This window comes from Gekko japonicus, unplaced genomic scaffold, assembly GCF_001447785.1.
Source record: "Gekko japonicus isolate JY-2015 unplaced genomic scaffold, Gekko_japonicus_V1.1 scaffold2006, whole genome shotgun sequence".
Classification (NCBI taxonomy): Eukaryota; Metazoa; Chordata; class Lepidosauria; order Squamata; family Gekkonidae; genus Gekko; species Gekko japonicus.
In genome coordinates this window covers 98,680-115,588 of record NW_015175423.1, presented here as the reverse complement: position 1 = coordinate 115,588, position 16,909 = coordinate 98,680, and the positions used below count along the sequence as shown (strand labels likewise).

At 44.3% G+C, this 16,909-nt stretch overlaps 1 protein-coding gene across 1 annotated transcript in view; it reads right to left on the bottom strand.

Moving 5' to 3' along the window:
* Positions 1–16,909, bottom strand: part of ABCA13 (ATP binding cassette subfamily A member 13) — a gene marked incomplete at its 3' end in the record, with an annotated part of 314,376 nt that overhangs the window by 225,206 nt on the left and 72,261 nt on the right. The window contains exons 11-18 of the mRNA XM_015425808.1: positions 11,616–11,755; positions 7,816–7,944; positions 6,178–6,831; positions 5,673–5,805; positions 5,179–5,375; positions 5,055–5,121; positions 2,596–2,891; positions 1,439–2,130 (exon numbers count right to left, since the gene is read on the bottom strand). Coding sequence (XP_015281294.1) covers positions 1,439–2,130; positions 2,596–2,891; positions 5,055–5,121; positions 5,179–5,375; positions 5,673–5,805; positions 6,178–6,831; positions 7,816–7,944; positions 11,616–11,755 — 2,308 coding nt within the window. The remainder of the gene's footprint in view (positions 1–1,438; positions 2,131–2,595; positions 2,892–5,054; positions 5,122–5,178; positions 5,376–5,672; positions 5,806–6,177; positions 6,832–7,815; positions 7,945–11,615; positions 11,756–16,909) is intronic.

The following is a 16,909-nucleotide window of genomic DNA, read 5'->3' as shown; positions in this document are numbered from 1 at the left end:
ATCCCTTTCCCCCCACTTCCTGGTGGCCCTCAAGTGGGGGAGAGGCTCCAAATAGGGTTGCCAAGTCTGAATTTCGCTGCAGCGGGGGACTCTCGGCTGGTGGCTGGAAGTGACGCGACCACACCGGGCACGCTGGGGCGGGGCCATGACCATCCGAGGGAAAACCATAGAGTTTTCCCTCAGATGACCATGGCCCCACCCCCAGCGTGCCCGCCGTGGTCGTGTCACTTCCAGGTGACGCGCACGTCGGGGTGGGGTTCCCCCCGGGGCCCGATCCGCCGCCGGCGGGGAATGGGCCTCCGGGGGGGGGACTTGGCAAGCCTAGCTCCAAACCAGGGGATCCTCTGCTCCCAACCAGGAACTGGCAGCCCTATTTAGGCTACACACTGGCGTTTTCTGACCTTATTAATATTAGCACCTTCAAACTCCCTTGTTGGTGACTAAGCACAACCTGGTTGGCTGGCCCACCCGCTTAGATCTCTAGGAAGACTTTAAGAAGCTTCTCGGGAAGTAGAATGGTTGGCTAGGCCTAGGGTTGCCAAATGTTACCTACCTTGCCGGCGGGGGACTCCAGTGCGGCTCCCGGCGCGTGCACGCCACATGCACGTCACAGGGAAGTGATGTCATGACGCCAGGCACGCTGGGGGTGGGGCCACGACCATACAAGGGAAAACCATAGAGTTTTCCCTTGTATGGCCGTGGCCCCGCCCCCAGCGTGCCCGGCGTCATAACGTCACTTCCCTGTGACGTGCACGCTGGGGCGGGGTTCCCCCCGGGGCCTGATTCCCTGGCGTCGGGGAACGGGCCTCTGGGGCGGGGGGATTTCCGCCCCCCGGGGGGATTTGGCAGCCCTAGCTAGGCCTCTGGGCTGTGTTGATTCTCCTCAGCTTCCCACGTTCCCTCTTTAGGATTTATAGATTCCCGTCCAGCATCTGTCTACTCACCTGCCTTGTCTGGTAGTCCAACCCCTCTGACTCACTGGGTCTTATTGGTTGTCCCCTCATCTATTAACTCCAAGAGGTGGAGTCAGGCTTTTGCATCTTGGCCTTCCTCCTCTAAGGACTCTAGTGCTTGCCTTGGGCCTTCTTCTGGGGACTGGTTCTGGCCTACAGCACTAGGGAACCGTCCTGTTGGTGTATCCCTGACACTGACTTAGGTGGAAGCTAGAGGGGAAAGTTAGAACAATGAAGAACATCAGCCTTACAGATTCCTACCTCCAGTCACCGAACCACTGTTCTGCCAGGAGCGACAACACCAAATCTCGCATGAGCTCCGCAGTCAGCTTTCTATTTCCCTCTACAACACTTTCATTAAAAAGAGGTCTCAATATTGTTTGCAGCAGGTCTTGAATGAAGTTCCCTCTCTGGTTTTTATTCAAGTGAGGCAGACCTATCAATGGAATCATTTTTTCTAACAGGGGCAGAACAGATAACTCAACAGCATTCTGGATGACAGGACTGCTGAGAAAGGACAGTGTGCTCAAGTCTCCGTCGATAAAATCTGATGTGAAATCAATCAGCTCCATCATGAGACCAAAGGCCATCAGAATGCCATCTTGTCTTTCCAATAGCGCAATCCACCTATCTGGATCCTTTTCAGAGCTGTTTGACCAAAACCCTTCGGGGACTTCAGCTTTGACGAAAGCCTCCCGTTCCAATGACTGCACCTCAAGCAAGTAAGAGATTATTTTCTGTACTTCATCGCCACCTCTCTCCTGTTTCAGGTTCTGAGTCAAAATCAGCTTGGAATTGGGTTTTTGTATGATACCCTTAATAGCCACCAAGAAGTCAAGTATATTTTCCACTAGACTCGAAGCCTCTTTGGAAGAGTTGGCAATTGAGTCTGCAACACCCTCAACCAGCCTCTCCAGCATGATGGAATAATTGAGTGCACTCGCCAAACACTTAGAAATGTCTTCTTCTAATGCATCGCTGAACTGGCTCAGACTTTCGACCAATCCACCTTCTATCGTTGCTGCGTCGGGCCTCTTCGAGCGGGATGGATCGAGTGGCATCATCAAGGAGGTCAAATCAAGAAAGGCTGCCGCCAAGCTGTCCAGTTGCCCTTTGTTTAAATGCAGCCTTTCCGCCGCCTCCTTCAAGCTCTTCTCTTCGACGGCACTGCGAACAGCTTTTTGGAGAGCCAAAAAGGACATCTCAAGGGGATGGAGATTTTCTGTAACATTTACATTTTCTGGGATTTTAGGAACTGCAACCAATTGCTTGGCAGCTTTTCTGGACAACGTTAGGAAGCTAAATAAAACCTCTATTATTTTTTCTACCTGCTTGGAGTCATCATCTCCCTCAAATACAGATTTCAACACATCATGAATGTCTATGTAAGGCCAAGGAGTGTAGTCGGCTCTGCTATCCCCGAAGATGATGTGAAGCAATCTTTGCATGACTGACATTATTGTGCTATTTTTCAAAAGGAAAATACTGTTATTGAAATTCAGAAGTTCCGGCATACTGGCTAAAGTGTTGTGAGCCAAAATACGCACAAGATTTCCAATTTCTGTGGAAATGTGCTTCGTGAATGAGAGAGTCCTGGAGAGTTCTTGCATCCTTTGAATAAGATCCTGAGAATTATTCACACTGTATAGTAAGTTGTTCACAAAACTCAACAGTTCCTTGTGACTTCTGGTGATGTTTTTAACGGTAGGATTTCTGAGCAAAAGGTTGAAAACATTTCTGGCAAACATCAGTCCTTTGGCTCCATCGAACGGAAGCTCCTCACTTGTCGACATAATAGCTGCTTCGTTTAATAAGCTATTGATGTAGTCCCCAAGATGTGAGTAGGTGACATTTTGTGAAACCTCATCGACTTCTTTGTTTAAGTTATCCAGGTGATCAAGCTTTAAAAGAGCCAGAATTTCATCCCTGGGGAATACACTACAACAGAAATATTAAATGGAGTTTAATAATTCAACTGCTAAATTCAGTGCTGAATTTTATGATGGGAACTTACTGGAAAACAACACAAAAAAGGAATACATTTCTGATGCAATTTAGTCTTGTCAGAGACACCACAGGACTTAGAAAAGGAATACATTTCTGATGCAATTTAGTATTGGTGTCTTGTCAGAGACACCACAGGACTTAATACTTTAGATTAGTAGACAAAACAGTGCATCTCAAATACCATTGAAGAAGAAGAAGATGAAGAGAAGAAGAGATTGGATTTTTCCAAAGGTGTCTCAGAGTGGCTTACAAACTCCTTTCCCTTTCCCTCCCCACAACAGACACCCTGTGAGGTAGGTGGGGCTGAGAGAGCTCCTGACAGAAATGGCTCTTTTTCAAGAACAGCTCTTATCAGAGGTACGGCTTGCCCAAGGTCATCCAGCCAGGTGCAAGTGGAGGAGTGAGGGAATCAAACCCGGTTCTCCCAGATTAGAGTCCACACACTTAACCACTACACTACACCAAAGATAGAGATTGGATTTATATCCCCACCCTTCACTCGGAGTCTCAGAGCGGCTTACAAACTCCTGTCCTTACCCCGCCCCACAACAGACGCTCTGTGAGATAGATGGGGCTGAGAGAGCTCTTTGAGAACTGCTTTTGGGAGAACAGCTCTGAGAGAACTGTGGCTTGCCCAGGGTCACCCAGCAGCTACCTGTGGAAGAGTGGGGAATCAAACCCGGTTCTCCCAGATTAGAGTCCGCGCTCTTAACCACAACATCAAACAGGACAGTCTGGTCTGTCACTGATTTATCATTTAGTGCCAAAATTGAAAAGCTCGATTTGAGCCCAGTAGCACCTTAGAGACCGAAAGGACTTTCAAAGTACGAGGTTTCGAGGGTCAAAGTTCATGCCCCGAAAATCTTGTCGGTCTCTAAGGTGCTCCTGGTCTCTAAGGTGCTCGTTCTACTGCAGAGCAAAACAGCCGCCTTCTGAAACTAAAATTTAAAGGGATATTTCATCTCAAATGCCTAGTTGTAAAGCATCATGAGATTAGGCTCCAATCCATATGGAGTGAGGATCAAGAGTAGGACAGCTCTCTCAGGAAAAAAAATATGTTACTCGTCTCTATGACCTCCACAGAACTGATCTGCAACTAGATTTTTTGGGAAAGGCCATTATGGGTGAAGAATGAAGGGACCCCAGCACTTCAGCACACACTGCCTAGAAGTAGCTCACCGGTACATTCTGCTGTCACAAAAACCTCTTATTTTGGCAACTGGGGGGTGGGCAGGCCAGATTACATTCCTCCTAGGGACTCCAGTTGCTGAACACTGGTCCCGATCACACGCAGAAGTAGCCGCGCGAGAGGCACAACTGCCGGGTGGATTTTAAGGGAGCGATCACGCGGGAACATCTGGCAAGCGTCCCGCACCCGTCGGCAACCCGTCTCACTCCGCCAAAGACAAGGGGTTAAAAAATACCTGCAGTGTCAAACGGGTTGTGACAGGCCACAGACAGAGTTTCCCGTGTGATCGCTTCAGCGCGCTCCGATTGCATCACTGATCCCTCTATGAAGCGCGCTGGAAACACGCGGCGAAGAAAACCCCCCGATTCTGTGGCACAAATATGCTTGCTTCCCTCACACACACACGTTTTCCAGCACATGTGACCGGAGCCACTGTTTTATAGACTAGAGCTATTTCCTCCTTTTTCCTTCATTCCCCCGTTACCTCACAGAGTTCACGGTCAGGTCAGTGGCGTTCCTAAGTCAGGGAGACGCTCTGGGTCTCTGACTAAATCTTCACCACTATGGCCCCTTCTTCAGCAGCTCATTTTCTGGCCTCCTGTCCTGGATCCCAAAACTAGACCTTTATCTCTTTTACTTGGGCTTTTCCTAACCCACAAGCTAATGGACTTGCATGGCTCCACAGGTGGAACCGTCATCAGTGTTTCCCATCTCTCTGAACTGGTGTTTGGTGCCGGGCCTCGGAACCCACAGTGTACTCCACAAGAACATTCCAAGGTTCTTATCAACTTCAAATGCTGGGTGAGGAAAGGAAGTTCCAGCTCAGATGATACGTTAAAGCATCTTTCAGTGCGATTTCTACCATATATTGGATCTACAGAGAATCGACAGAAATACACACTGACCTCATTTCTGCAATTATGTCCTTATGCAAATCCTTCAGTAAGAAAAACATTTTGTTCCTGTAACGTACTGTGGAAGATGGAAAGACAATTTGCAAAAATTCTTTGATCAGTTCCGTTGCCCTACTTTGGGACGGGGCAATGTCTTCTCCATAGTTCTCATAGTGGGCGTCATCAAAGAACAGGTCAATGAACTCCATTATCGGATCATCTGTGTCATTGGAATGCAGCTCTTCCTCTTTAGCTGCCAGATCGTGGATCACGTTAAGCAGACTATTCTGCAAAATCAAGTGGGCCACTTGGACATTCTTCAACTTCCTGCCACTAAGAAAATCAATAACGGAAGAAAGAGGATCGTCATCTTGAGTTTCATTCTTGAATAGCTCCAAAAACAAGATTATATCTTTGATGCTCTGGAGGATTTCATCTGGTGATCTTTGACCCTCCATTAGTGAAATGAATGCATTTATTATTTTAGAGTAGTTTTTATTACTGTGTTCTTCGAGCCAGTTTCTTCCGTGCTCAAACACATCTCCAATGCTCTGTAGAAATGATGCATTCAATGGTCCCAAGGCAGTGGCCAGCACTGACAGAGTATTCGGTTCGACTGCTGTGCTTAACAGATGGAGTTCTCTGGCAATTAGCAAAAGCAATTGCCTAACGTTAAAATCTGCTGACAGGTTTTCTATGCCTCTCTCTGTTTCAAGCCACAGGGTCTCCAAACTCTCCCTTAGACTTCTGTTCCTAGCTAAAGCTAATAAAGTTCTAAGTACCATGTGCAATTGGTTTCCAGCTGGTGATAATTCCATTAGAGGCCGCATAAAAGAAAGGAATGATGTCAAGTTATCACTGGTATAATTGAATCCAAACATCCCATTGACCATGTGTTGTAAATGAGTAAGGATGGACTTTGTCCTTAGTGCTGCAGTACCCCTCTCTGTTTTTTGGCCACTATAGAAATCTGTGAGTTGTTCAAAAAGAGCCCCGACTGCTCTGATCTCAGATGAAATCATGTTACTCACAGCGTCTATGAGTTGCAAAGAAGTTTGCTTCTTCCCCGCTAACATGCAATGAGATAAGTTGCTCCTATCAGCTCTGGAAGTCAGAACATAGTTTGATAGTTTGCTCCAAAATGTCATGACTTCATTCAGGACCGAGCTGTCAAGTGTGTGGTTCTCAGAAAGTTTTAAGATAACCGGATGCCACTCTTCAAGATGGCCAAGGAAGCAGGCCATTTTGTAGGTTACTTCCTTGAGAAAACGTTCATCAGAGCACAGCGATTCTCCTTGTGTCCGGAGCTGTTCAATCATCTCAGCAGCCACTTCATACACAGTTGATGAATTTTGCTGCGGGTCTACACGGCAAGCCTTTGAAACTGGCTCATCCCAGGAGCTTATTGTTGTGATGTTCCAGCAGATGACCGCTGCAAGACAGCTCAAAGCTTTTGCGGATTCCAGGGGCATATCTGTGGCTAGCTCTAATAATTCCACGAGGCTATTAACTTCCTTGGATAAGTCTTCTGTAGAAAGTGCTGCCACATTTGTACTTTGCTTCAGCATGAAATGGTATCCTTCAATCAGGGCATCTGTCATGTTTTTGGGAGCTGCCCTCTCAAACAGATTGACTACCTCGGAAAGGAAGTGAAGCACTTGCATTACTTCTGTAAGTTCAGCCTCTTGAAATAACTTCATGATCTGCCCCACTCTGGTTGAATTCTGTGAAGATGAAGTGTTGCTGATGTTCTTTAACCAGCCTGCTAGGAAATCCAGCACAGAATTCCCTGCATATTGACCCACATGGTCCATAGAGTTCAGGCTCCTACTATTCTGTGTTATTTTCCTAAAATTTGCATCTGTTTTCTCAAGACTGTGCAGTAAAGTTACCGTGTACTTTTTGAAGACTTCTGCATCTAATTCTTGTAGAGAACTGGAGAGAATGTAAGACCTCAGCATTTGGAGAACGTTTCGGGCTAGTTCAGAGCCAAGGCTAGATGTGCTGTTCTCTGCATGGGAAGTCATACTGAGAATATTCAAGATGGCATCAAAGAAACGCAGGGGTGAGCTTAGTAAGCCGATAATGTCTTTTGGGGGGTTTTCTAGTGCCTTGAGCAGAATTCCAGTGAGCCAAGGAAACGTGCCATTTTGAAAATATTCAGTAGACACATTTTTCAGGAGAGTCTGAATTTCACTCAAAAGACCTACTGGAGAAGGCTGGAACTGATGGAGAAAACCAAGAAATCCTGTTGAATTCATTATAGGGTCTAAGAAAGCAGCCTGGTTTGAGTCATGGGCATATAAGGAGTGATCTGTTATATACTGGATTATGTTTTTAATTTGCCCACCTGTGTGATTTAAAAGAGTGAGAATGGAGTCAACTACCTGTAGGTCATCCTGTTTAGAAAAAGTGGGTAGCATTAATTTTAAATATTCAATCACTAAATCAACGCAATGATTTGTCAAATGTGCATTGGTGCCATTTTGTAGGCAAGGCCATTTTGTAAAATTAAAGGCCACATCAAGTATATTTGGAATATTCTCCAGATTACTACCAGTATCATCAGTAGGACTCAAAGATGTCAAGAGAATTAGGACATCTTTAGCATTCCCAGGGGAGAAAATGGAATATTTCTCTATGAGAGTCTTAATTAAAAGTCCCAGTGTGTGACAGCTTTTCAAGCCAATGGTTGCATCTTCAAAGGTTAGAAGATATTTCAAAAGTGCAGGAAGCCATCTCCGTGAAATGTCTTGGCTGCTCAGGTCTTCACCTTTCATTAGCTGGGTTACATTATTGAGAATTTCAGCACAGGACAAGATATTCTGATCTTGTGATACATTTTTGAGGAGTTCAGTCATCTCTTCTAACTCAATGAAGCTAGTTTGGATTTCTTCCCAAGCTAAAATGTTGAAGATGGACTTCCCCAAAGAATGCAGCTTGTGTTCTAGTTTAGGGCTTGCAGGAATGAAAATGTCTAACCAAGATTCAAGAAAGTCTCTGCTGAAATTAGCATTTGAAACGACTTTATGCAGTACAACAGATATGCTTTCTACCAAGCGCACGACTTCTTGTAAGTCCTCTCTGTTGTACGAACTGGTTATATTAATAACATGGCTAAGTGTAGCTAAAAAATGGTTCAATGCCTCAAAATCAATCATATAAGCAACTTTGGTTATGCCTTTCAACAGATGTGCTGCTGATCTCATTTGTTCCTCAACAGCAATGGTCTCACCGCATGTTTTCGCAAGACTACTATTTTCAAGACTGTCCAAAGAGAGGGCCAAGGCTTTGTGAAAGTCAGTAAAAAACCCCGAATCCAGCCTTAACATTTTAGACGCTTCTTCTAAAAACTGAAGCCATGTTTGAATCCATGCCTTAGTACAATTCAAGGACGACAATCCATCTGTTGTATTTCCAAGAGGTGACATGCTAGAGAGAAGATCAGCCAACAGAAGCATAAATGAACTAGAATGATTCACAGAGGGAAATTCAGATATATATAATTCACTAGATACATTATGGAATGCATTTTCTGTTGGTGTGCCAAAAAGGTTTTTCAAATGCTGGAATGCAGCAATACAATGTTCCATTCCTAAGAGTATTGCTTTACTGTTGTTCATTATGCTAGCTGTAGTTTCTGGTTTTTGGTCCTCATCTTGTACAACGGACTGAACTTGGAGTGCTGAGTAGCCATATAGCTGTAATAATTTCTCACAAAGAGGTTTTTGAGGAAAATCCTGGAGGAGCTTCACAGTACTGGAAAGGAATCCGAAAGCCTTCCTCACACCTTGAAAGTCAAGTTGTGGGAAAGGAGTTGAACTGTTCGTTGAGTTCTGATACAGGAACGTTACCAAAGAGTCACTGCTCTGCTTCAAGAACTGGTCAATGTCTTGATAAAGGGAGGAAAGTGTCTGGACAAGCACAGCAACATGGTTTCCCCCAACTCGACTAATCTTTTGGTAGAAGTTGGAGACAACACTCTCCAAGTCTTGCATCTTAAGAGAAGAGCTTGTATCTGAGACCAGAAGGGAGACAGCATTTTTCACAGTGTAAATTGTGCTAAAGGCTGCCGCAGTTTGTTCTGGAGCCAACAACCCTATTTCATACAGAACCTTTATGAAATGTTCGCTTAAATTGTTTGCATAATCGGCATTCAAAACAGTCCATTCAGGCCAGTCGACCAGCAGGTGCTGGAAAAATTGCAAGCTTCTGTCGAGAATTTTCTGATTTTCCAAAACATATGGCCTCACGACTCTATATAAAGCATCCAGCTGTTCTTCTACTTGTTCTTCTGGGTCTGCAGTTCTCCAGGTATGTGGCTGTTTAGGGGCAAATTCACGCAAGAACATCTCCATCATTTGTAGAAATATATTTGCTTGGGGATGCTGCCCGAATGCTGGAAGTTGTTGGAAATTCTCCAATATCCATGCAGCAAGTTCAGGAAGCATCTGGACGTCCTCTTCTTCTATTGTGCCTAAACTGTTCATCAAAAAGACTACATTGTCTAGGATAGTTTCCACAAATGATTGGAGGTCTTGAACATTCAACCAGACTGAGGAATTAGGCAGGAAGATCTCTTGGATGAATTTTGCAGTGCGTTGGACAATGGCTGTTTTCATCTCTTCGTGTCCTGGCCAAAGTTTTTCTGACTCCAGAAACTCTTTGATAGATGTAATGATCCTGTAACATAAATCATATTTTATTTTTGTGGCATGTCAATTTTTTGTGACATTACAACCATCCTAAAAGCAAGGGTAGGAAACATCTTGAATTCCTAACAGAATCCTTCTACATCCAGTCTAAATTAAGGCCTGCATGAATTTAGCTGCAGACAATGAGAAGGACATGTATCATCATCATCGCTACTGCCTGGTCATATTTTTGTACTTGTGATGTTAACGTTTGGGGAGGTGAAGACCCCCGTACGTTCTTCCCTTCCCCTGCCAGTGTTCCCCTCCCTGGGTAGGCTTGAGGTGGGGGGGGAAGCAGAGAAAGAAAGCAACTTTTTAACTTTAAATGTGTTCTCAAAGCCCCCCGCCCACCAGCAGCCAGCTTGGAGAAGACATTTGTCTCTTTAAATCCCTCCTCCAAGCCAGCCAACATGGGGGCAGGGAGGGGCTTGGAGGACTCATTTAAAGTTGCTTTCCTCTCCCTCCCCCCATCTATTTGCTTTCTTTCCACTGTCTTTCTTTCCACCTTTTTTCTCTCTCTTTTTCTCCCCTCCCTCCCCATCTAAAGTTAAATGTGTTCTCCAAGCCCCGCCACACCGGCAAACTGGCTTGGCTCGGAGAAGGCATTTGTCTCTTTAAATCCCTTCTCCAAGCCAAGCTGGCTATAGTGGGGGCATGGGGGGGGGGTTGGAGAACACATTTAAAGTTAAAGCTGCTTTCTGTCCACCTCTCCCTCCCTTCCCATTTATTTGCTTTCCACCTCCCCCCCCCTTTTCCCTTTCCTTCCTTACTTCCTGAACATACTTCTGGATTTTTTTATACTTGTGAAATCCTACCCCACCAGTTGAACATAATGACAAACATCATACTATTTCAATTCTGAAAAGTGTTTCATTTCCTCCAGTTACCCTCGCCTGCTGTTTGTGTGGAAAGGCAATAACTGAGAGCATTAGTCCAAAAGGAATCAGTATGTTATTGACACCAGACAGTCTTTTGCAATGCACTCAGATCTTGTTGGATTTCAGTGAGTCTTAAGCACATTTCGGTTCCACTCTGATGAAATTGAAAGATCACTCTATAAAAATATCTATATAGTCCTTTTTTAAACATTCACTCCTCCCACTAAAAAAATAAATAAATCTGAGTTAGGAAACTGAAACAAACTTAATTCAAACCTACCTGGCCCATGAAGTAAATGAAAAATTCGACCAGTTTTGTAGAAATGTTATATAATTATCAAAGATGGCCTTCAAGTTGAGCTTCTCTTGAGAACAAAGAGGAGTGCTGGACTTTTCTGAAGACAAAAAAAATATATCTAATTTTAGGACAAGGCATCTTCTGGAAGAGTTTTATAGTTAATACTTAGAAAACATTAGTTATAACAAAGCTGCAAAGCAAAAGGCAGCAAAGTGGTCATTCAAAGTAGCACAATGAGTTTTCAGTGACTTCAGAAGCATTTCTTAATTAAGAGTAGAAATCCCTGGCTTTCATTATAGAAAAACATGTAATTCTTAGGATTCTAGCAAAATATTTTAATCGTGATTTCAACTGAAATTGTGGTTTTGCAACATTGGCAGAGAAAACATACTCATATTTTACACACATGGCAAAATTGCCCTTCGTACAAAAAAAAAAATGACTACACGTATTGAGAAGATGGTGGGTGGTGCACACTCTTGTTATGCCCGGTTGGTGTGCCAAAATTAAACATCTGAAAAAGGCTTAAATGAGTAAATTAGTATTGGAGAAGCAAGGTAGCCAGTGATCGGACAGGTGAACAAACACCTATAAACGCACCCTCTTGAAAAGTTCTGAAAACACAATATTGAGTGAAACAGAAAGCTTATGTACATATAGCTAATGCAATCATTAGAGATGAAGGTAATAACCATTTACTTACCAGGTTGTCCTCTTAGGAAACCTTCCCTTTTGTTGGCATAGTAAGCCATCTCACATGTTCTCCTGACAAATGTTGACAAACCTTTCCAGTAGAGCTTCTTCTCAAACCCAAACCACAATTCATCAAGAGTGTCCCAAAACCTAAAGGGGGGAGGGAGGGACAGCAAAGCTGTTACTATAATCAAGACCCTTCCTTCCTTCCTTCCTTCCTTCCTTCCTTCCTTCCTTCCTTCCTTCCTTCGTACGGCTTTATTGGCCATAGCCTTAAGCCTACATCAAGAACTTATTTTCTAACATATACCAAAAATGGAATATATTAATCATGGAGGGGTGGAGAAGGATGTAAACCACCTTGGGTCCAAATTGGGGGGGGGGGCAAGCAGGGGTATAAATGAAGTAAATAAATATGTTTGTATATATACTGATCCACATTATATCCATATTATATATACTGATCCACATTACATTGTTCAAGTGTGCACCAAAGGTGTTTTAAGAACTCTTTTTAAAAGTTTTAAGAACTCTTTTTAAAATGAATGCAAAGACATATGTGGCACATTGGGCACCCCATGTCACATATACCACTTCAGTGGGAGCACAAACTTTCAGACACCCCTCCCCCCATTTTATTTATATCAGAAGAAGCATTCATGATCGTTCAATTCTCCTTCTAACTGTGGGAATTAGTAGACACCATGTGCACCAAAGGTGTTTTAAGAACTCTTTTTAAAAGTTAATATATTAATTGGACTACCAAATGAATGCAAAGACATATGTGGCACATTGGGCACCCCATGTCACATATACCACTTCGGTGGGAGCACAAACTTTCAGAACCCCCCCCCCATTTTATCTATATCAGAAGAAGCATTCATGATCATTCAGTTCTCCTTCTAACTGTGGGAATTAGTAGACACCAATATTTGGCCACCAAATGAGAAGGGAGTGCTCACTGGAGAAGACCCTGAGGCTGGGGAAGATTGAAGGTCAAAGAAGACGGGGACGGCAAAGGAGGAGATGGTTAGACAGTGTCATAGATGCAACGAACATGAAATTGAGCCAACTTCAGAGGACGGTGGAAGACAGGAGGGCCTGGCGTGATGTGGTCCATGGGGTCATGAAGAGTCGGACTTGACTGTGCGACTGAACAACAATGGCAACAATAAGATAACTGGGCTCTTTTGCACAGGGCCCTCAATGCTGGTGGCATGTGCCCCCCTCCAGAAGGGCATCACCTGAACAGTATATCATACAGCTATGCCCGTTAGAGAGCTGTGTATGAATTGTATACTGATTACTGTGTAGGAATTGTATAGTTGGTGGCAAACCCAGATGTGTAAGCTAACATTATTTGCAACTGAAAATACCAGAATCTCAGAAGCATTACTAGGATAGGGGCATGGCTCAGTAGCAGAGCATCTGCTTGGCATACAGAAGGTCCCAGGTTCGATCCCTGTTATCTTCAGTTAAAAGTTCCCTTGCTTGAAAGCCAGTCGAATCCGACTCTAGGGTTGCGGTGCTCATCTCAGTTTCAAAGCCGAAGAGCCAGCGCTGTCCGAAGACGTTTCCGTGGTCATGTGGCTGGCATGACTAAACACCAAGGCGCATGGAACGCTGTTACCTTCCCACCGAAGTGGTACCTATTTATCTACTTGCAATTTCTTGCTTTCGAACTGCTAGGTTGGCAGGAGACGGAACTCACTCTGTCATGCGGCACACTCGTGTCTCGAACTGCTGAACTACTGACCTTCCACAGCCTGCAGTTCAGCGTCTTAACCACTTGAGCCACCGCAGCTCCTCATCTTAACTAGGTATAAACTAAACATAATATAGTATAACACAACAAACATAATGCATAGACTATAGAATGGCGTTACATATAATACTAAAGTTTGGCACTTTACGCTGAGTAAATCTTCTATTTATTTTATTATTTGTAGACAGTTGTTTGAAGGTTAGTGGCCACTGGACGATATTTGTGTTGCATTATTTATCAGAATAACCATTTATGATACAAAGGGTTTGAAGGTAGTATATCTTTTGATGACATAAATTCTAAAACCGGTGCCCATGTCCGCACAAAATTGGAGTAGATTGTTGTATTAGGCAACCACAAGTGACTTCTAAGGCTTAACTCAACGGAATGGGGATTTATCCTCCAAGCAGGGGGCTGATGGTGGGCAATGGATATAGGAATGCGCAGGGAAACAGTTAATTCAGTTAATATGATAAAGCTTTTTGAAACTGCAGAATCACTGGTACGTATATTTAATTCCTTTGCAGTCTACCGGCTAGAAACTGTTTTGACGGTCAGAGTTGTGCCACAGTGGAATCAGCTGCCTGGGGAGGTGGTGAGCTCCCCCTCCTTGGCAGTCTTCGAGCAGCGGCTGGACAAACCCTTGTCAGGGATGATCTAGGCTGATCCTGCATTGAGCAGGGTGTTGGACTAGATGGCCTGCCTGGCCCCTTCCAACTCTGTGATTCTATGATTCTATGATACACTGGACAGCTCCACTACCAAAGACTTCAAGAAGAAGAAGAAGAGGAGGAGGAGGAGGAGATTGGATTTATACCCCGCCCTTCACTACCCGAAGGAGTCTCAGAGCGGCTTACAAATTCCTTTCCCTTCCCCTCCCCACAACAGACACCCTGTGAGGTAGGCAGGGCTGAGAGAGCTCTGACAGAAACACCTCTTTTTCAAGAACAGCTCTGACAGAACTATGGCTTGCCCAAGGTCATCCAGCAGCTGCAAGTGGAGGCGTGGTTGAATCAAACCCAGTTCTCCCAGACTAGAGTCCGCGCACTTAACCACTACACCAAACTGGCACCCATCCACCACATTTACAAAAGTAATATCTTTACATTACACTTGGGGGGAGGGGCGACAAAGAGTATATACAGAAAAAATATGCTTGTAACATATAGTATCAGAGTCATTTCACACATTACCAAACAGCAGGCACAAGCCCCTGCAGCAAACACACTTGCCATGCAAAGAATGAACCCGCCTTTGAGTGCAGCATCCGCTTTTTAACCGGTGAATCCAATTTAAATAAACCTGCCTGTTGCCAGAACTTACATGAGGTAGTAGAGACCGTGCAGGATCCTTGCAGTTTATGAAGCTAAAGCTCCCATTCGTTAGAAGAGAAGGACCCTGATTCATCTATACCAAGATGCTTTTGTTGTTTTACCAAAACAATAATCTGTAATCATCTGTAGCCATCTATAGTCTGGGAAACACCACGTCCCTCTCATTCCCATTAAATTAAAATTTGTCATTCCTGATTAAAGAAAGCTTTACTCAAAGGACTGATGAAAGCAATTAAAGCTTGCAGTCGGCATTTAAAAGGCTAACCTAAACAGCGGCACCTAGAAGCCATTACTTTTAAAAATATATATACTGACAATGTTGCGTTGTAATCTGCCGTCGTTGTCACCACCAACAGCCCATCTTCCCAACCAACAGATGGATTTCACAGCCAGGAGTGAAATCAAAGGATCTATTGGCTGAACGGATTTGGGTGGGCCCAGGCCACCAGAACCCCAGACCTGGACTGGTGAAGATCATTTTATACACGAGGGACAGAGTACTGAAATTGAGCTGTTTTTTCTTTGTCTGTCTGCCTGTCTGAGAGACAGATAGAAATAATGCTGTTCAGGAAACACTTTTCACCTTTACAGCTACTTGAGCTGTTGGAACAACTTCTGATTCATTATTTAATCAGGGATCCCAGTTCCCAGAGATGACTTGTCGACACCGAAAAAGCTGGGACACGAACAAGAGCAGCAAACAAAGCACCTTTTTCAATTTGGAACTCATTTGGAAATGAGAGAGAGAGAGAGAGAGAGAGAGATGTTTGTCGAATGGAAAATGACAACATTACACCATAATTCATGTTCTCATTTCCCAAATGACATTATAAGCAAACAAAATGTGAATACAGACAGCGCAGGGGGCTGCCTTTGCAACCCTGCATGGGCTGTTCAGATCTTTCAATCAAAAACGCTCATGTGCTTATCCCCGGGATCTCACCATTCTTTAAAAAAACCCAAAAACCTTCCAGTTTGGTTATTAACAAAAGAAATTCAGAAACATACACAGAATGCAATTAGTGTGGCAACGATGTAAGAGCCTACAGAGTCCCAGGTTTAGAAAGAGTTACAACCTTTGAAATGCATTGTCTTCAGTGTCTTTAGGAGGGTGTGAACAGGTCTTAAGATTGCATTGTATGGGCATAACTACCAACTACAAAACAAGCCAAAAAAGCAGATGTACTGTTATGTATTGAGCCTAAGCCATTCCTCAAGCTATACCTAGAACGGACTGAGCTTGCTTCCCTAGAACAACAGCTCGCCTGGATCCACGAACTAACCAATAGATAAGAGGTGTCATGTAAATAGCCTATCACTGGGAGTGTGTGTGTGTTGGGTGTGGTGTTTTGCATGCTTATAAGCAGGGCTCCAGCCCTGCTAGCATGTCCTGTAGTTTGCGGAAATCACTTAATAAACCAGAGCTGATCACTGCAATGCATCTAGAACTCAGAACTTGTCCCTTCCCTGCAGCATATCCAGCTTCCCTTGTCAGGGATGAGAGCAGAAAGGGGTGGCATTAATTGAGATTGACCAGTGCATGAGGCAACCTCAGGGCTGGAAAACCTCATCCTTCCAGACAAAGTCCAGGGGCACCTTTAAGACTCACAAAGTTTTTATTCAAGGTGTGAGCTTTCATGTGCAGGCACACTTCCTCAGGTACAATGAAATGTAATTACAGATGGATTTCACAGCCAGGAGTGAAATCACAGGATCTATTGGCTGAACGGATTTGGATGGGCCCAGGCCACCAGAACCCCTGACCTAGACTGGTGAAGATCATTTTATACACGTGGGAGAGAGTACTGAAATTGAGCTGTTTTTTCTTTGTCTGTCTGCCTGTCTGAGAGACAGAGAAGCTGTTAAATGCTGGGTTCCATGGATGGTCTGACCCCCAAGCCTAGTGATCAGCTCTCCTTTATTAGTGATTCAGCAAGAACAAAAAGTGAAAAAGCCAGGGCAACCGCCCTGTTTAAATAGCATGCAACTCCACCCACTTCCCCAAACAACTACCAATGATAGGCCATGGTCAGAACCATTAACTCCTCATTGGCCACCTCCAGAGTCCTGGTGGGCTATTGTTCTAGAGCTTCAAGCTCGGCCAGTCTCTGATAGAAACAGTCCTGGAATGTTCCAGTCCCGGTACATAACAGAAACAGAGAGAGAGAGAGAGGCTGCAGGGAGGGGAAAGTTACAAGGAGGGAT